Here is a 16065-nt window from a genome sequence, read left to right on the forward strand (position 1 = left end):
CATAGAGCCAGAGCACATTAGTAACACAAAGTTAAATAGATGTGTGGGGCCTGTGGGTGGCCCTTCACAGTTGACCTTAGGGTGAATTTGACAGCCTTTTCTCAAAAGCCATGGCCAAGAGGCAGATGAGGAGATGGACACAGCATGAGAGTCACGCAAAGGTCACCAGCCCATGGTGAAGAGCAGAAGAGGTAGTGGGATGGTGGGCAGTGGGCAGTGTGAAGGGCTGGTTTATGCACAGACATCTCCAGCATTTTCTAGCAATAACTGAGGAATGAGGAGCCGCTGCTTCTCCCTGTTCCGGATGCCTCCTGAAGGCCTTGCTTGGCCACCAGGGCCTCCCACAGCAAAAAGCGCTGGGTATTATCATCAGGAGAGTGATGCTACCCCAAACCATCCTGAGCACCAGGCTTCAGTCTGGGGCAACTCAGAGACAGCCATGGCTTTTCTTTTGCTCAGATGAACCCAGCTTACACTACAAATGTAGTTGGGCAAATGGGAAAGGTAAGGGCTGCCAAAATCTACTGGCATAAAGAATCTGGAATCTTACCGGTAGTCTCTGATTCTGTCTTCTCCTTCCAGTATTTCTCGCTGGGGAAATCTCCTTTGAAAATGGAAAAAGTCTCCCAGAGTCCCCAGGCCCTTTAATAATCACAACCTGGACGGGGACAACCTACCTTCTGAAGAAAGTTGGTGAAGCTCTCAATTGTTTGGGTGCCCTCTCCTCTCCACCCCCCATCCCTACACAGTGTACTAAATGCAAATTTCTAAGTGATTATTGCAAATTCATAACACTGAAGACTGATGTGTTATATCTCTTCTGCAGAGAGGAGAGATGGAGAGGGAGGGGGGCCTGAGGTTAAGTTACAAGTCCAAAGTCACCAGGTTGACACTTGGTGCTTCAGACAGTTTCCCCGGATCTGCAAAGTGCTTTAGCCATGTAAGCACTGTTTTCTGCAATTATCTTGAAGGGTGGAGGTTTTCAAATAATCAAGGTTGCCCACAGGGGAGGGTCAGCTCTGAGGTCCTAAATGAGAACAGTAACAGATATCTTTCCATCCCTCACCCCAAAACAAGGACCACAGCCTCCTCCCCTCCTCTTCCCCCAGGGCCCAGAAACGTGAAGAACTGCAGAAAACCTTCCTCTGCCCAGTGAGTCAGCCCTGCCTAACTTCATGCGTAAGCTCTCCTCGAGTCAGCGGCAGCTCAGAGCTGCGGGTCTGTGTGCAGCCGAGATAAATTTGGGTCTAGAAGGGATGACGTAATGCTAAACCCGAGAGGTGGCTGCCTCCTCCCCGGGCTCTGGTCTCCAGGGCTGCCGGCTGACATCCCAACCTCACGGAAAAGCACCAAGCTACCCAGGTGCCCCAGATGGGAAGAAAGGGAAAGGACAGGGGGAGGGGGCAGCGGCAGGAGGGCAGTGTTAATCCGAGATGGCTGAATCTGGAAGTTTGTTGTTTTTTAACTCCAGTTTTTCTGGTGAGATCAGACCACTGGCAAACGCTCAAACAGCTGCACTTGACTTCCATCCTGACCCAGCTCTTCTCATAGGAAAGGGCTTCTTCCATTTTATTAAAAGCCCCTTATTTCAGCAGCCTATTTTGGTGATTATAATGGATGCATTAATCTCCTGAATGTCCTTTTCCTTCTTTCTTTCTTGCATGAACTTGGACCCAAGAAGAAATCTGCATTGCAGGACTCAGTTAATATGTACATGTAACTGGCTCCAGGGCACCCCACTTGGGGGGCATTCTAGGGTGCAACTGAGAAGGTATTCTGAAGGGTTTGCTAGGGTTGTGCCAAGTGAATGTTCACCCAAATGGTTTCATGGTTTATGCCACAGAAGTGTATATTACTGAACTCATTTCTCAATCCAGTCTCTATTTTGCAGTTGAGGGCACTGAAGCTCAGAGAGGCACGGTAACTTGCCCAAGGCCACATAGCTTAACTATCAAATTGATGGAGAAGGATTAGAACCCAGGCTTAAACCCTATGCTCTCTTCTCATCTCCATAATTCTTTTTCTGGTTGATTATCATGTTTAAAGGGGGAATAAAACCAAAATGGAGCAAGTCATCTTTTAAACCTGTGAAGCCCCAATCCTTTAAATATCAAGATCAAGTTACATTCCAAAAGAATCTGAAAGCTGCTTTGGTTTTCTGTTCAGGTTTCATTCTTCCCTAAGAAAAGGCTACTCCCAGAATAACTCCTTCTCTGCTGGTGATGAACACAAGCTCTGGGGCCACTATGGCACTTTAATTAAAAGACCACCCACCACAGACAAACTAGCTTTTGTTGTATCAAGTATTTGCCTCCATTAGGAATGCCTCCCAAATACTTTTGTCGAATTATTTTTCATCATTTGCCACTGGAGTCACACACTATTCTCCTGTCATTTGTGCCTGTAATTGTTTACACTGGTAGATTTCAGGACTTTCAGCCATAGCTGGCAATGACCTGGTCAGCCATGGTATGTTATTCTTCTGAAGCACTGCTCAATTCCACAAGTGACTATTTAGAATTTTTGCAGCTATATTCAGAAGCAAGAATAAACTAGTTTTCCTTTGTGTTGCATTTGTCAGGTTTCAGTATGGCAAGGATCTAGTCTTTCAAGTTAGATGCAACTTGAGTTTAAAACCTTAAAAAAACAATAAGACTGACAGAGACTTTTTGTGGCTTCTAAGAGGATGCCCCACATTCTTGCCCCCAACCTGGGTCACCCTAACTGCCTGCCAGGAGCTGGCTTAGAGTGGCCCTGACCCCACCCCTTGGCATCACCACTCGCCTTCAGGTGGCACAAACTTGTAGAGATTACTCTTTGGCCCTGGTAGGTCTTGGGCACTAAATCACACATTCAGCCCCTGCTGGCTCTTGCCAGGGCGCAGCCTCGGGTTCAGCGTTTATAGTAAAAAGACCAGGCTCTTGTCTGTCCAAAGACATGGGTGATCTCACCCTCTCTTCCAGCTCTAGCATTCTGATCCTAGGACACTGGGATTCTCCAGAAAGTTCAGGACAAAATGTCAGCCTTCTAGCTGTTGGGATAAACAGAACCAACTGAGTGCATGGTGCTGGTAAGACAAAATTGGCTAGGCCAATGGTCTCAGTGAAGGGCAATCCTATTTCTCCAGAGGACTTTAGAAATGTCTTAGTATTGCAATGATTAGGGGATTCCAGTGGAATTCGGTGCATGGGAACCAAGAATGTTAAGTTTTGCAATATTCCACACTCATCTGCAAAGCTCTCCTGCTAAGAAACACTAAGTCAGAAAGTTAAAGGCAGAAAATTCATCACTCTTTCAACATATATTTCTGAAGTATCTATTATACGCTGGGCACTATGCTGAAGATAGAATAATGAACTAAACTACTTCTGGTCCCTGTCCTCAAGGTGCTTATGTTTTAGCCTGACAGACACATGAGAAGTAAAACAACTGAAATTGTAATAAGTAGCCTGGCTAAGGGTTCAATGATAAAGAGGGAGGTAGCTTTAGTGAGAGGGGGTCTGGAGAGTCACAAAGATTATCTAGGACATCTTCTCAGACTTTAAGGAGCACACAAATGTCTGAGAATGATGGTAAATGCAGATTCTGATTCAGCAGGTCTGGGCTGGGGCCTGGGAGCCCCGTGTCTGGCAAGGTTCTGCTGACCCCTGAATCACACTCTCTCTAAAAAGCACAGGTGAAGCCATGGCAGGCAGTTTAGATTTTATTCTAAGTGACATAGAAAAGAAACTTTTTAAAAACATATATATTTATTTTTTGGTTATAGGAGGACACAATATCTTGACTTTATGTGTATGTGGTGCTGGGGATCGAACCCAGTGCCTCACACATGGTAGGCAAGCACTCTACCTCTGAGCCACAGCCCCAACCCAGAAAAGAAACTTCTGAAGTGCTTTAAACAAGGGAGTAACATGAACCTGGTAATACTTAAGAGCACTCTTGCTTCCTAGATCTCATTCCGGGAGAGGAAGAGGCTGGCTGGACCTACGTCGCTTGACAGGAACCAGCTGGCCCCAATGTCACAGTGGCAGCCGGAGGCCTCCAGCTCATCTCTGCAGTGCACACTCGCCTCTCTCCTCTGGCTTCTCTCAGAAGCCCTTGGCTCCAGCCCAGTTGCCCTACAAGCTCGGGCACCCTCCAGGAGCCTAGTGTGGCCTGACAGGGTGTGGAGTCACAGCCTTGAGAACCCAACGTGCAAAGCCACAGGAGCCCTACTGGTCGGGTGAGTTCCCCAGGGGCTGCTGGGCAAGGTGGCACTGTACACGTCAGCAGCAACACCCTAGACCATCATCCTCCAGGGAAAGGGCTTCAGTGTCAGTCCCCGAAACACCACTAAGGTTTTGGCTGCCTTTTCTCTGCCTAGGACAAGCAGGGAGAAAAGGAAGTCACTCCAGGGAAGCATCCCCAAGGGACCCTCAGCCTGGACTTCCAACATTCTAGATTCTATTTTTTGCCTCTTACTAGCTTCAGGCTCCTTGAGGCTTCTCCCAGAACCTAACGAGTGTCAGCTCCACTGTGGTCAGCAGGTGGCCTTGGGAAAGGGGGGCTTTCCTCCTCTAGAAAATGAGGATGATTATTGCACCTGCCTCTTGGATGTTCATGAGGATTCCATTTAAAGCACTTAGCATTGTGCTGGCACATAGTAAATGCCCAGTAAAAGGGGACCATTATCACTATTCCTTTGGAAAACAGAGATTGCACTTATCAGCAGCCCTCCTGGGGACAGGTTATCAGACTCCCAGGAGACAGACTAGAATTGTTTATTGGTTTCTATTTGGCTAATATTTGAGCTGGAATACACAACTTGAACTGGAAGCCATACATGGTTCTTCTAAAATTATCTGTTGCATTGAACTAAACTTTACAGCTGGTACAAAGAATGAGGGTTATATGCAAGGCACTTAGAAGTTTGGAGCTGAGAAACAGGACAGGGATGATTGGGCTATGAATGGAAGTAAGAGGGAGATGGCACAGAGACCCCAGAAGGTAGCTCTGGACCCTGAAGAAATAAAATCAAAGGTCATACCAGCTCCCAATTGCCACCCATGGCCAGAAACAGGTCTGCCCTCCACTTCAGTACAACAGCCTACCTCGTCCAAACCATCTTCACTCGGTGTCCTTGATAATGGCAGCAAAGATACAGAGTAAAATATTTCAGATAGTGGGCAATCCAGATCCCCCTTTTGGGCTTCAGTTTGAATTTCCCAATCTCCTTCTCCTTCAGGACAGTGTTGATCTTTCTAATTTGGCTGTGTTTAAATCTCCTTAGCAGACACTGGAGCTGGATATTAGAGGTATGTGACTAAGGGCATCTTGTATGGGAGAGTGGGCTCCACAGTAAGTGGAATGGACACTCCTCCAAGGGCAGGAGGCCCCATTTGTAAAGAACTGAGAGCAGAATGTGTTTATTTACAAGGCTACTTACATGGTACTTGGATTCCTAAGCTCGGGCGGGTTTTTTTTTTTTTTTTTTTAAGTCAGGTCTGTAGAAATTACAAGAACAAACTCAAAAATGTAAAACATTTTAAACACTGGACTAGGGAGGGGGGGCAGCAAGGAAAAGGATTACTCCTTTTAGAAGTCCAGGATAAGTTTTTACCCTATCTGTGCTAATGGTTAGAACCAAACACACAAAGCCTAAGTCAAACGCCATTTCATACTATGGGGGCTCACGGTAAGACAACAGAATTTCCAAAACCCGGCACTGGGATGGAGTCCACACTCCATGAGGGCAGGACAATACTCAGGACCTAACAAGTATGTGCTTCTTAAATACCCATTTAACCACCAAACGAGAAACAAAAAAATGCACAGAACAAATTTAGAGAGAGATACTGGCATGCAGCCTAATTCTACAACCTATCAAAGAAGTTGTTGCAATAACCTTTTCAAGACAATATTTCTAATCTAAATTTTATAAAAAGGGGATTCTGTTTGCATATATTTCCTGGAAATTTATTGCTCAAAGCAAGGGTCACCTGAACTTTCAAAATGTTTCACAAGGAGTTCATACGAACAGCATTCTGCCAAGCTGTCAGAAAGGAGGAGCCTTTAGCCCAGAAGAATGATGGCAAGTGCCCATTAGTTTGGCCAGAGAAATCAAGTCAGACGGTGACAGCCTAAACACCTCTGGCCAGGCCCCCTAGGGACAATGATATCAGAGACAATTGCTTCCCTTAAATTTAGCACAAAACTCAGATAGCAGGTATCTATTCCTGCAGAACTGAAGTCAGGTTCTCCCCCACCCCCAACCCCCTACCCCTGCCTCAGTATGAGTTCTGAACACCCACCATCTTCAGAAGGAGGCCTCCTTGGGAAGATTGAATTCCTCCTCCTTAGTTAGGATTTGGGGTAACGTGGTCATTACTGTCACCACCTTCTGGCTCCTCCCCATCCCCCACATGTAAAAGAAAATATTTTTCTAAGTATGGCAAATTCAAATTAGCTTCATTTTGAAAGACCATTAAGAATGTTGCAATGACCTCAGCAATAACCGGACACACCCTGGGATCAGTAAACCAGGCTGGAGAATTGCTGACTTTATGAGCACCTGACCTGTAAAACAAAAGCTGTTTGGGGCTCTGTCTGTGACCCATTCTCAATTAGGCAGGAGGGACCTGGTTCTGTCTCTGCTGTGTTACCTTGAGTGAGCTACTGTCCCTCTCTGGGCCTCCGCCTCCTTGCCTGTTTAGAGAGGGTGATAGAAGCTCTGTGACCTCAGGGGCTCCTTCTGGCTCTGGTGCTCTTTTTTACCACCTGCCTCCTTTAAACATGAAACCCAAAATGGAAAGGAAGAAAGAATGGGAAAAGGAGAGGATGGTACAGAAGGCAGACTGTCATAAGCCTCCCCCATTCCTGCCTACTGAGAATTGCTTTCTTCACTCTGCAAGAAGATTTCAATTTCTTGCTGGGTTATTGCTTTTTTTACTTTTTCTCCTTTTTTTCTTTCTTTCTTTCTTTTTTTTTTTTTAACCTCAAAAGCCACAAAACCACAACTCACCTCCCCAAACCCGGTCACTTGGAAGCCAGAGCTGTCGGGGGTTAGGTGTGTCAGGCCTGACATACTGGTGGTATCTAAGTGAAGACCAAGCCAGGGCAAGCATGTGCTTCTCCTCCAGAAACCCAGTTTAAATCAATATTTATCCAACTGTATTTATAGAAAGCAGTGGTGGTAAGGAGGAGGGGGTGGGGTGGGGAGGCAGGGGGATCTAAAACAGAAAAAGCCACAATGACTGATGCAAATCTTTGTGGCCAATTCATTTCTGCAGGGCCTGGTTTTTGCCTTTTTTTTTTTTTTTTTTTAAGGGAAAAGACCCGGCTTTTGATGAACCTGCTGTTGGCCCCAGTACCATAGCAACAGCCCCAAGTCCTCTAATATGCCCAGAGGATAGACTTGGGAAAAGCTGCAGGAGGGGGTGTTGTTTCCTAGGAACCCTAAACTTGAGTTAGGGCCAGACGGGTTGACGGACTCAGAAAACCAAAAAAAAAAAACCCTCTCTGGCTGGCTATTCTGTGGCCAACCTCACTTCCAAGCCTTTTCTAAGCAAGGTGTATTGCAGGAAGACCTTGGACAATCAACAGGGTGTTCCAAATACCAGCTCTGTTTCACGTTGCTGGGTGACCTTGAGCAAGTCATTTCACCCATTTGGACTTCATTCCTTGGCTGTAAAATGAGCACACGTGTGTCTAGTTAAGACTGCAGGCTCTGGAATGGGAGGCCTAGGTTGCAAGTTCAGCTCTGCCACTTACTAACCATGTGACCTTTGGGAAAGTTACCAGCACCCCTGGCAACCTCCTTGGTTACCTCCTCTGTAAAATGGGGATAATAGAACTGCACGCATCATAAGCTTGCTATGAAAACTGGAGGAGGTGACCCGCGTTCAGCTTTATATTGAGTATAAAGTCCGTGCTCAATCAATGGCAGCCAGTTCTTATATTATATCATTTCCTGCAGTTTCACCTCTAGATTTTTGCCAGGACATCCCTCAAATGAAAAGTTCCCACTTCTAGGTGTGCCCATGGGACAGCATGTGGGTTAGAGACAGAAGATTCATAAGCAGCTACTATTTTCCCTTGGTACCTGAGGGAACCTCCTTTTCCCCCCAAAGCAGGAATGACCCAATTCCTAACTTCCAAAGGCCTTGTCCCCACTCCCTACATCCCCTTCCCAGTCCCTGGAAGCTCTGGGACTCTGAAAGTCACAGTGATATGCACAAAAGTCTACCTTCGGCATTGACCACTGGGCAGAGATCATACTTAAATCGGGGGGAAAAGAAAGTTGAATACAGGGAACACAATTTAAGAGGCAGAGGACACAGAGGACCGATTTAACTATGCTCTTCACACAAGTCTCCTAAGAACAAATACCCTGTTCCTCCATGCACACCATAAATCAACCCACAGAATTAGCAGATAAAAAGCAATCACACATAGTAGATGCTCAATCCATAATTGTGGAATGAATTAATTCATCATAAAATGCCCCCCCTGCAGAAGTGTGACCCAATTGAGTGTTACTTGCCACCAAAGCCCTCCATGTTAGCATAAGTCGCACCAGCGCCCTGCTTTCTAAGCCAGTTAACTTACTCATTCTCAGGGTCACAGCTAAGGACAAAATTCAGTTTCAGCTCTCTAAGTCTGACCCATCATCTCACAGGCCCTGGTCTTATCAACCAATAGCAGTCAGAGATCAGTATTTCCAACTCTTCTCCGAGTCTTCAGAAAATCTGTTATGTTCCCTGGCCTTCTAACCTGATCACCATGCCATAGCCAGGAAAGGACAAATCCAACCAATCAAGAAATTTATATCAAGTGTCTACTTGTATGCCCGGTGTCGTACTATATATAACAGGTGACATATACTGAAATATGGTAGTTGATCTTTTCCCTTAAGATACTAATAATCTTCCTGTGAGGATAAAGCCAACGCACAGGAAGCAAGTAGAGAATTACATGGTAATGGCTGCCAAAGCTCAGAGAAGTTACTATTTATTCAGCACCTATTATATTTCAGGTACTCTTTTAAATGTCTAAAAACGGTGCTTCCTTTAGTTGTTGAGCAGTGATGAGGTGCTATTATTATGTCCGTTTTACAAATGGAAACTCAGAGAGGCTAAGTAACTTGTGTCCAAGGTCACACAGCCAGTAAGTAGCAGAGTAGAAATCTAGGTTCCTGCTCAATATGACGGCAAAGCTTTCACTCTCCCATCTCTCTGATGCAAGAAATAGAGCCAAGTGGGATGAAATAGCAAGGAGGCCTCATGGAGCAGGTGGGAACTGACCTAAGTTTCAAAGGGAGGGTATGAGATAGAAAACCCAGGGGAGTGAGAGCAGGAGGGTATTCTAAACAGAAGGAGGAGTCTGAGTCAAGCACAGAGGCATGACTGTGAAGTCTGCTTGCTGGTGGACCTGCTGGACAGGAGCAGAGGTTTCATGGTTGGGCAGAGGAGATTAAGTCAGGAAGGCAGGGTGGGGCCAAGTGACACCACACAGTGGCAACTCCCAACAGCAGCTTCCTCCAAGAGGAGGAAGAGGCTGCTGTGTAGCCTATCTGTGCCCTTCCTAACACTCCACCCCCAAACTCAGGTAATCCACTCCAGAGAGCCACACAACCTTGGGCTTTCTGCTCCCATTCTAAACATCCTTCCCTATCTTAAGTGTTGCCTCCAAAGCCACTGTCCCCAGACACTGGGAAGCTAGTTTCTCTTCTCCAGACTGTATCTGCTCTCATAGCTATGAAACAGCTTTTTTGCATGTAACATCCCTTTTGTAAACCTCTTCTTCCTTTTTAGTTTTAACCTTTTCCAAAGCAGGAACTAAATCTTGTTTCTAATTATTAGTCCTTAATTGCCTCCCTTCCACTGGATTCCACAAGCAGATAGGTGATGATGCCATAGGTATGTTTACTTACATACACGTTCTGAATTTGTGATAACAGGGTCACAGCCTTCATGACTAATATTTCTGGAGGCCTTCAACTGGAGACTCCTAAGTATTCATATCAGTTTGGCATTTGAGGAGAATGTACCTGCATTTCCTAGGAAATCCCGAGGATGGTCAACACTGAGTAACTCAATTTGAACCCCTTTCCCAAGAAAACTCACCCTATCTACTGGAAATAGTTCAGCGCTGTGGCCACAGCTTGGTGAACACTCCTAGTAAGGAAACCTCAAGGAGGCAATGAAAAGCAGTTCTGGCTACAATGGAAAATAAGGCAAGTTCCTGCCAAGTGACTACTTTGCAAACAGTAAAAACGGAACTTGTGAACTCATGACCGGGGGCTCTCGGTGCATCTCGGAAGGTCTCACAGAACCCGAAATGGAAGGGCCAACATTAGTCTCTGGGGAGAAAAGCGTCCCTTTAAGAAGCGACTGGACCAGCTGGCTGCACTACAGCTCCCAGAGATTTCCTGGCCTGCATCCTGGCCCCGCCCCCCAGTCTCGGGCCTCAGCAACGCGTGACGTCATACGAGAGTGAGGCTGCGGATTGGCTGGACGACGCAGCTAGGTCAAGTCCAGTCGGAGGAAAGAAGTTTGTCTCCATGTGGAAACCATGTGTCTCGAGCTGGGAGGGGGAGGAGGAGGAGGCGGAGAAACTGAGATCAAGTGATTACAGGGGAACTCGCTGAAATGAAGGCGGAGAGGTTGTGCACCTGAGCCGGCCAGCAATGCCCTTTGCAGTAGTGACCTATAAAGAAGATGCACAACAAACAAAACCTGAGCACCCCCCACACCATCTTACTAACTAAAGAGCTAGGGTCCTTGCTTCCTTCCAAAAAACTAGGGACCTGGGAATTGCTGGAATCCTATCGGAACGCCTAGATCCCTCTCCCTCCCCCAACAACTGAATGATGTAAGCGTTTCGGAAAGCAGAGCTCTGGAGCAAAACAAGCCCCGCGCGCGCGGAGCGACCCGCAGTGCCCGAGCCCGGCGCACGCACGACCCGCCCCCCGACTCGCGTTATTGCTGTGCACACGCGGACCGCCGTGACGCGCGGGCATTGTGTGCAGCCAGCAGAAAACAACGGCGAGCGCCGCCAGCGCAAAGAAGCGCCCCCAATAAAACGAGATAGATGTAGGGCCCGCCGTTTTCCGTACCGGGAAACCGAGACCTGGGGGCCAGGGGAGAGTGGGGAGGGAGGATAAGTGGCCCCCGTGGGCAGCTCCAGTTTGCCGCGGGGGTAATAGAGGGTCCTGCGGGTGGTCGCTGGAGTTTGCTGGACATCACCCCCCCCCCGTCTCCGTGAGCTGTTGGGGAGCGGGCGAGGGCCTGGAGCCGGGCCCCTGCAGCGGAGCCCAACACGGTGCAGCGCCCCACGCTCTCGGGGAAATCTGGGGGCCGTTGGCATCACGTCATTTACAGCCAAACAGCGGTGGCGAAAAGAGCCGAGAGAGCTAAAAATACTCCCTTGGGGAGCCTGCCGAAGGAGGGGGGCTGCGGGGCCGAGGGGCTGATTACGTACACGAAGTTGACTTTGACTGGGCCGCTAAGGCTCCCGAGCCCCTCTGGGGGGCTTACAGGTTTGCAGCGCTGGTGCTTCGGGAGAGGGGCCGGGAGAAAGCCCCTTGGCTTCACCGGCCTCTAGCGCCCCGCTCGACCGCCGCGGGCCCTCCCCACACCGGGCAGCCCGGCCCGGCGCGCCCGGCTTTCTGCTTACGTGACTGGTGGCCACGCCGGAGCCCCGGCACCGGGTAAACAAGGAGGTGGCGGCGGCGAGGGCGGCGGGGGGGTGGGGTGGGGCGGAGGGAGGTCTCCGATTGTCTGCGGGTGCGAAAGGGGGGGGCGCGGGACGCTGAGGAAGCTCTGGCCGCCTCCTCATTACGCCTCGCTGGGGTATGTTGGGGGGCAAGCCAGGTTCGCTACACACTGCCAAGGTGCCCTCTTTGGGTGCACTCCCAGTCAGGGCCGGCGCCACGGGACAGACTCCAGAGACCGGGAACCCGGGAGGGGACGGCTAAAGAAATCGCGCCCCTCCCCCTGCAACAAAAGCAAACACACCAAACAAAACCACGTCTTCACCCAGCTCCCCATCAGCTCTCGCTTTTCAGAAACTATCCTCCAGATGAATGCACCCCCCACACCCCCCCACACACATACACACACACACACACACACACACACACACCCTTAATAATCTCCCAGCGACTCGGTTACACAGCCTGCGATGCACCTCTCTCGCAACCCAAGCATTCCGAGAAAACAGGCGAGAAGAGAAAGAAAAGAACGCACCACCGACCTCCCAACACAAAAATCCTTGTTTTGGTCTTACAACGTCTGCACAAATGCACTGCCATCACACCGTTACTATACCCCTGAAGGCCTGGAGTGTCGGTCAGCGATGATGTTTTTGTATTTGAGGGTTGTTGTTGTTGTGTTGGGCTGGGGGGGGGGGTGCAAGATCTGACACGTTGCAATCGGATTTCTCTCTCTTGCTTGCTCTCTTGCTCGCTCTCTCATGTCTCATTGATCATCCTACTTGTTCGGACAGATTAAACATCCCAGTTTCCTTCTGTCTGTCGTTCTGTCTGTCTTGGCCCCTTCTTCCTTTTCCTAGCTATTATTCTGAGGACGGTGTTGGAGATGCCGCACACGCGTGCCCCCGTAAGGGCTGTGAGTCTACTGCCTGGGGAGAGCTGGGGACCCGCTGGCAGTGACAAAAATGAAACAAACAAATACAAAAAGGAAGCCAGGCCTGGGTGGAGTTCTCAGCACCCCCCCCCCCCCCGCAACACACCGCTACACTCTCCACCTGAATCTGGGGGTCGGGGGACAGTAGAAATCGACCCTGGAAGGGGTTTGCCTTGCTCGCTCTGCGCGCTCACTCGGGAGTTCTCTCCCGAAAAATAAAGAAATCGCACACAACAGCCCACACCTTCTTCCCCAACTATTGTTTCTGTGAGATTTCAAAGTTTCCTCCTAGCCACGTCTCCCTCGCCAAGTTTCCCCAGCGCAGGACAGCGGGTCCGCGGCGATCTGCTGGTGCTGTCTGGCCCCGCTGGCCTGTTTCTTTGGGGGCTGGGGGCAGTGGCACCCCAGGGCAACGGAGGCGGGGGGGGGGGGCTGTGTCCGTGGACCTGACGGCCTGAGCTCAGTCCTCCTGCGAGTGGGGAGGAAAACCCGAAGTAGACAGAAGGGAGAGCCAGAGCCCGAGCCCATGCCGTGGGTAGCTGCCTGGTGGCAGTGGTGGTGGTGGTGGTTGTTATTGTTTTAGCGTGTCTGTGCGTTTTTTTTCTGGAACCCCTGAGCTTGCTACGGTTTCCAACTTTCGGCTTCTAATCCCCACCCAACCCAGGAACGAGCAACAGAAAAACAACACTTGTCTGCCCAAGAAGGCTCCGAGGAGGTGGGGGGGTGGGGGGAAGGCGACCTCGAAGAGATGAGCTTTCGGCTCAGTTGTCAGCAAACAACAACACTCCCCCGCTCCGCTACGGGGCTGTCCTCGCAGCCTGCCGGAGACGGACAGACCAACGCACGGACAGGCCCCCCTCTCCCCCTCACTAGTCTTTGTTACATCTTTAGCAGCTTTGTGCGTGCGTGCGTGTCCTTTCTCCGGTGTCACCGGCTTTACTGCCGAGGGTTGATGTGTGTGTTGGGGAGGAGGGGCGCGGGCCGAGCAGGCGACAGGGGTCGCCCAAGTGGGCGAGAAAGAAAGAGCAGGGAGCGGAGGAGGAGCCGGGGCCCCCAAACTTACTTTTGTTTTCTTTCTCGATCTGCTCCAGGTAGCTGGCGGCCTCGAGCAGAATCTGCACGTTCTGCAGAAAAGTGTTGATGTGCTTCTCCATCGAGTTCTCGCTGGTGTTGAAAATGTCCGAGAAGGGGCACCTGGGCTTGGCCCCCGCCGGCTCCTCGGGCTGGGCCGGGGGCTGGGGCGCGGCCGCGGCCAGGGGCGCGGCGGGGGCCAGCCCCGCGCCCTCGCAGCGCGCCTCCTTGCGCGGCCGCCCGCGTTTGCCCATGGAGGACCGGGGGTCCGCCGAGCTCGTCCTCTTACGGGGCTTCGCGGCCGGGCCGAGCTCTGGGGCCCCAGGGAGAGCCGGCCTGCTGAAGCGGAGGAGGCGCCGGGGCGAGGAGCCGGCCTGACTTCCAGAGCCTCGCTGCGTGCAGTTGTGTGTGTGAGTGTGTGTGAGTGTGTCTCTGTCTCGCGCTGTGGGTCTGTGTGTATGGGAGATTGAATGAACCTACAGGACAGACGGAGGCGCTCTGGTGCCTGGGTCCTAGTGCGAGACTGTCACCATCCGACCGGTCAAAATAAAAGGTGGAGACAAGCGAGGCAGGGACCGCCCCCTGCCTGAATCCGCACCCTTCCCCGCCTCTCCCCAAATCTTAGCGCAAGTAGAGCTCTGTATTTTGATGAGAATGGAAAAAAAATACCTGATATCTCTAGTGCGCACCTGCCTAAAACATTTTTTCTTCCCAGAAAAAAAATAGTATCTCGGGGCCAGGGTTGTGGTTTCAGTGGTAGAGTGCTTGCCTAGCATGCACGAGGCACTAGGTTCGATCCTCAGCACCACATAAATGTAAAATAAAGATATTGTGTCCACCTAAAACTAAAAAATAAATATTTAAAAAATAATATCTCCAAAAGCATCCAGCACAGTGCGTGGCACTCAGTAAGTTCCCCCCAAAATGGTAGCTGCTATGAATTTTTAAATATATTTTTAAATTTATTTATTTTATTTTTAATTAATTAACTTATTTATTTATTTTTTTATTTTTTAAATTATTTTTATTTATTTTTCCTTTTCATTTTGCTGCACTGGGAATCCAGGAACACCCTACTACTGAACTACATTTTTTTAAACTTTATTTATTTTAATCTCTTTTTGTTGTAGTTGGGCACAATGCCTTTATTTTATTTATTTATTTATTTATTTATTTATTTATTTATTTATTTATTTATTTTTATGTGATGCTGAGGATCCAACCCAGCACCTTGCACATGCTAGGTGAACATTCTACCGCTGAGCTACAACCCCACCCCACCCCCACTGAGCTACATTTTTATTTTTCATTTTGAAATAGGGTCTTGCTAAATTGCAGAAGCTGGTTCGAACTTGCTTCTGCCTCAGTCTCCCTTGTAGTTGGGATTACATGTTGGCCACAACATTCAGTTTTTTTTCTTTACTTCTTTTTCAATAAAGGCCCAATTCAAATGAGAATTGAATTATAAACTAAAACTCATTGCCCCATTCTGCTCTCATACACACATGCACACAGGCACCTGTGTGGTGTCTTCACACAGCTAAATGAAATCCCCAGGCCTTCCAAGTCCAGGTTACAGATTTACTCACTCCTTTGCAACCCTTAAAATGCAAAGTTATTTTGCAGGAAAGAGGAGGAGATGTAAGCATCTCTCCAAGTCCTCTGCCTAGCCTCTGTCCAGCTGTGCAAAGCTCACACCCCAGGCCCTCCACACTTGACTCCCTTTTATTTGTCAGAGGGGCACAAAGGCAGACGTAGCAGCCCAGGAACCACCCCTTACTCCTAGTTGAACTCCATCTTTTGGATCTCAAGACCCCTACCTATCCCAGTTGACGTGGTGGTTTCAATGTTGCTGCTGTCAGCAATCATGGATGCTTTTCAGGCCTGAGCATGTAGTGGGAGACACAGGAGTAAAAGAGGGTTGCTCTGGTGTCCTGTTGAGAAGACTCCCAGGTCTGCTTCATGCAGACTGTCTGAACTTTAGCAAATTCTTTTACCCCTCTTGGCCTAAGTTTCCACATCTTTGAAACCTCTGAGATTTGTTTGTGTGGATTAAATCATATCTGCATTTAGCATACTCAGTTCCATAATACCATCTTTTTCAGTCAGAGCCTGAGTCTCTGACTCTGATGTAACTCAAATGCAGTGAACAAGATTCTTCTACCCCTCTGTGGAAAGCATCCCTATGAAAAATCCATCCAAACACTGTCAACTTGCAAGATCATCTGGAATTTTCTTTCAGGGGAACCACACATGGAGCACACAGAGAATGCTGCCACCTGGAAGTGTTCCATGCCCTCCCCTAACCCCTTTCAGGGGCAGCTTCATGCACATCTGCCACAAAGCCTCTTACTGGAAATGGAAACTT

General features: G+C 49.0%; 1 protein-coding gene across 2 annotated transcripts in view; it reads right to left on the bottom strand.

Moving 5' to 3' along the window:
* Mxi1 (MAX interactor 1, dimerization protein) overlaps positions 1-14175 on the bottom strand; it is a 72800-nt gene extending 58625 nt beyond the window's left edge. Inside the window, exon 1 of one of the 2 annotated variants that reach the window (XM_040273271.2) lies at positions 13690-14175. In XM_040273271.2, coding sequence (XP_040129205.2) covers positions 13690-13951 — 262 coding nt within the window. In that variant the 5' untranslated portion in view covers positions 13952-14175. Of the gene's footprint in view, positions 1-11460; positions 11622-13689 lie in introns of those variants that run through there. The other variant, XM_013356575.4, reaches the window with a different exon arrangement.
* Between the last annotated feature and the right edge of the window lie 1890 nt (positions 14176-16065).

The sequence above is a fragment of the Ictidomys tridecemlineatus genome, chromosome 1 (genome assembly GCF_052094955.1).
Source record: "Ictidomys tridecemlineatus isolate mIctTri1 chromosome 1, mIctTri1.hap1, whole genome shotgun sequence".
NCBI lineage: Eukaryota > Metazoa > Chordata > Mammalia > Rodentia > Sciuridae > Ictidomys > Ictidomys tridecemlineatus.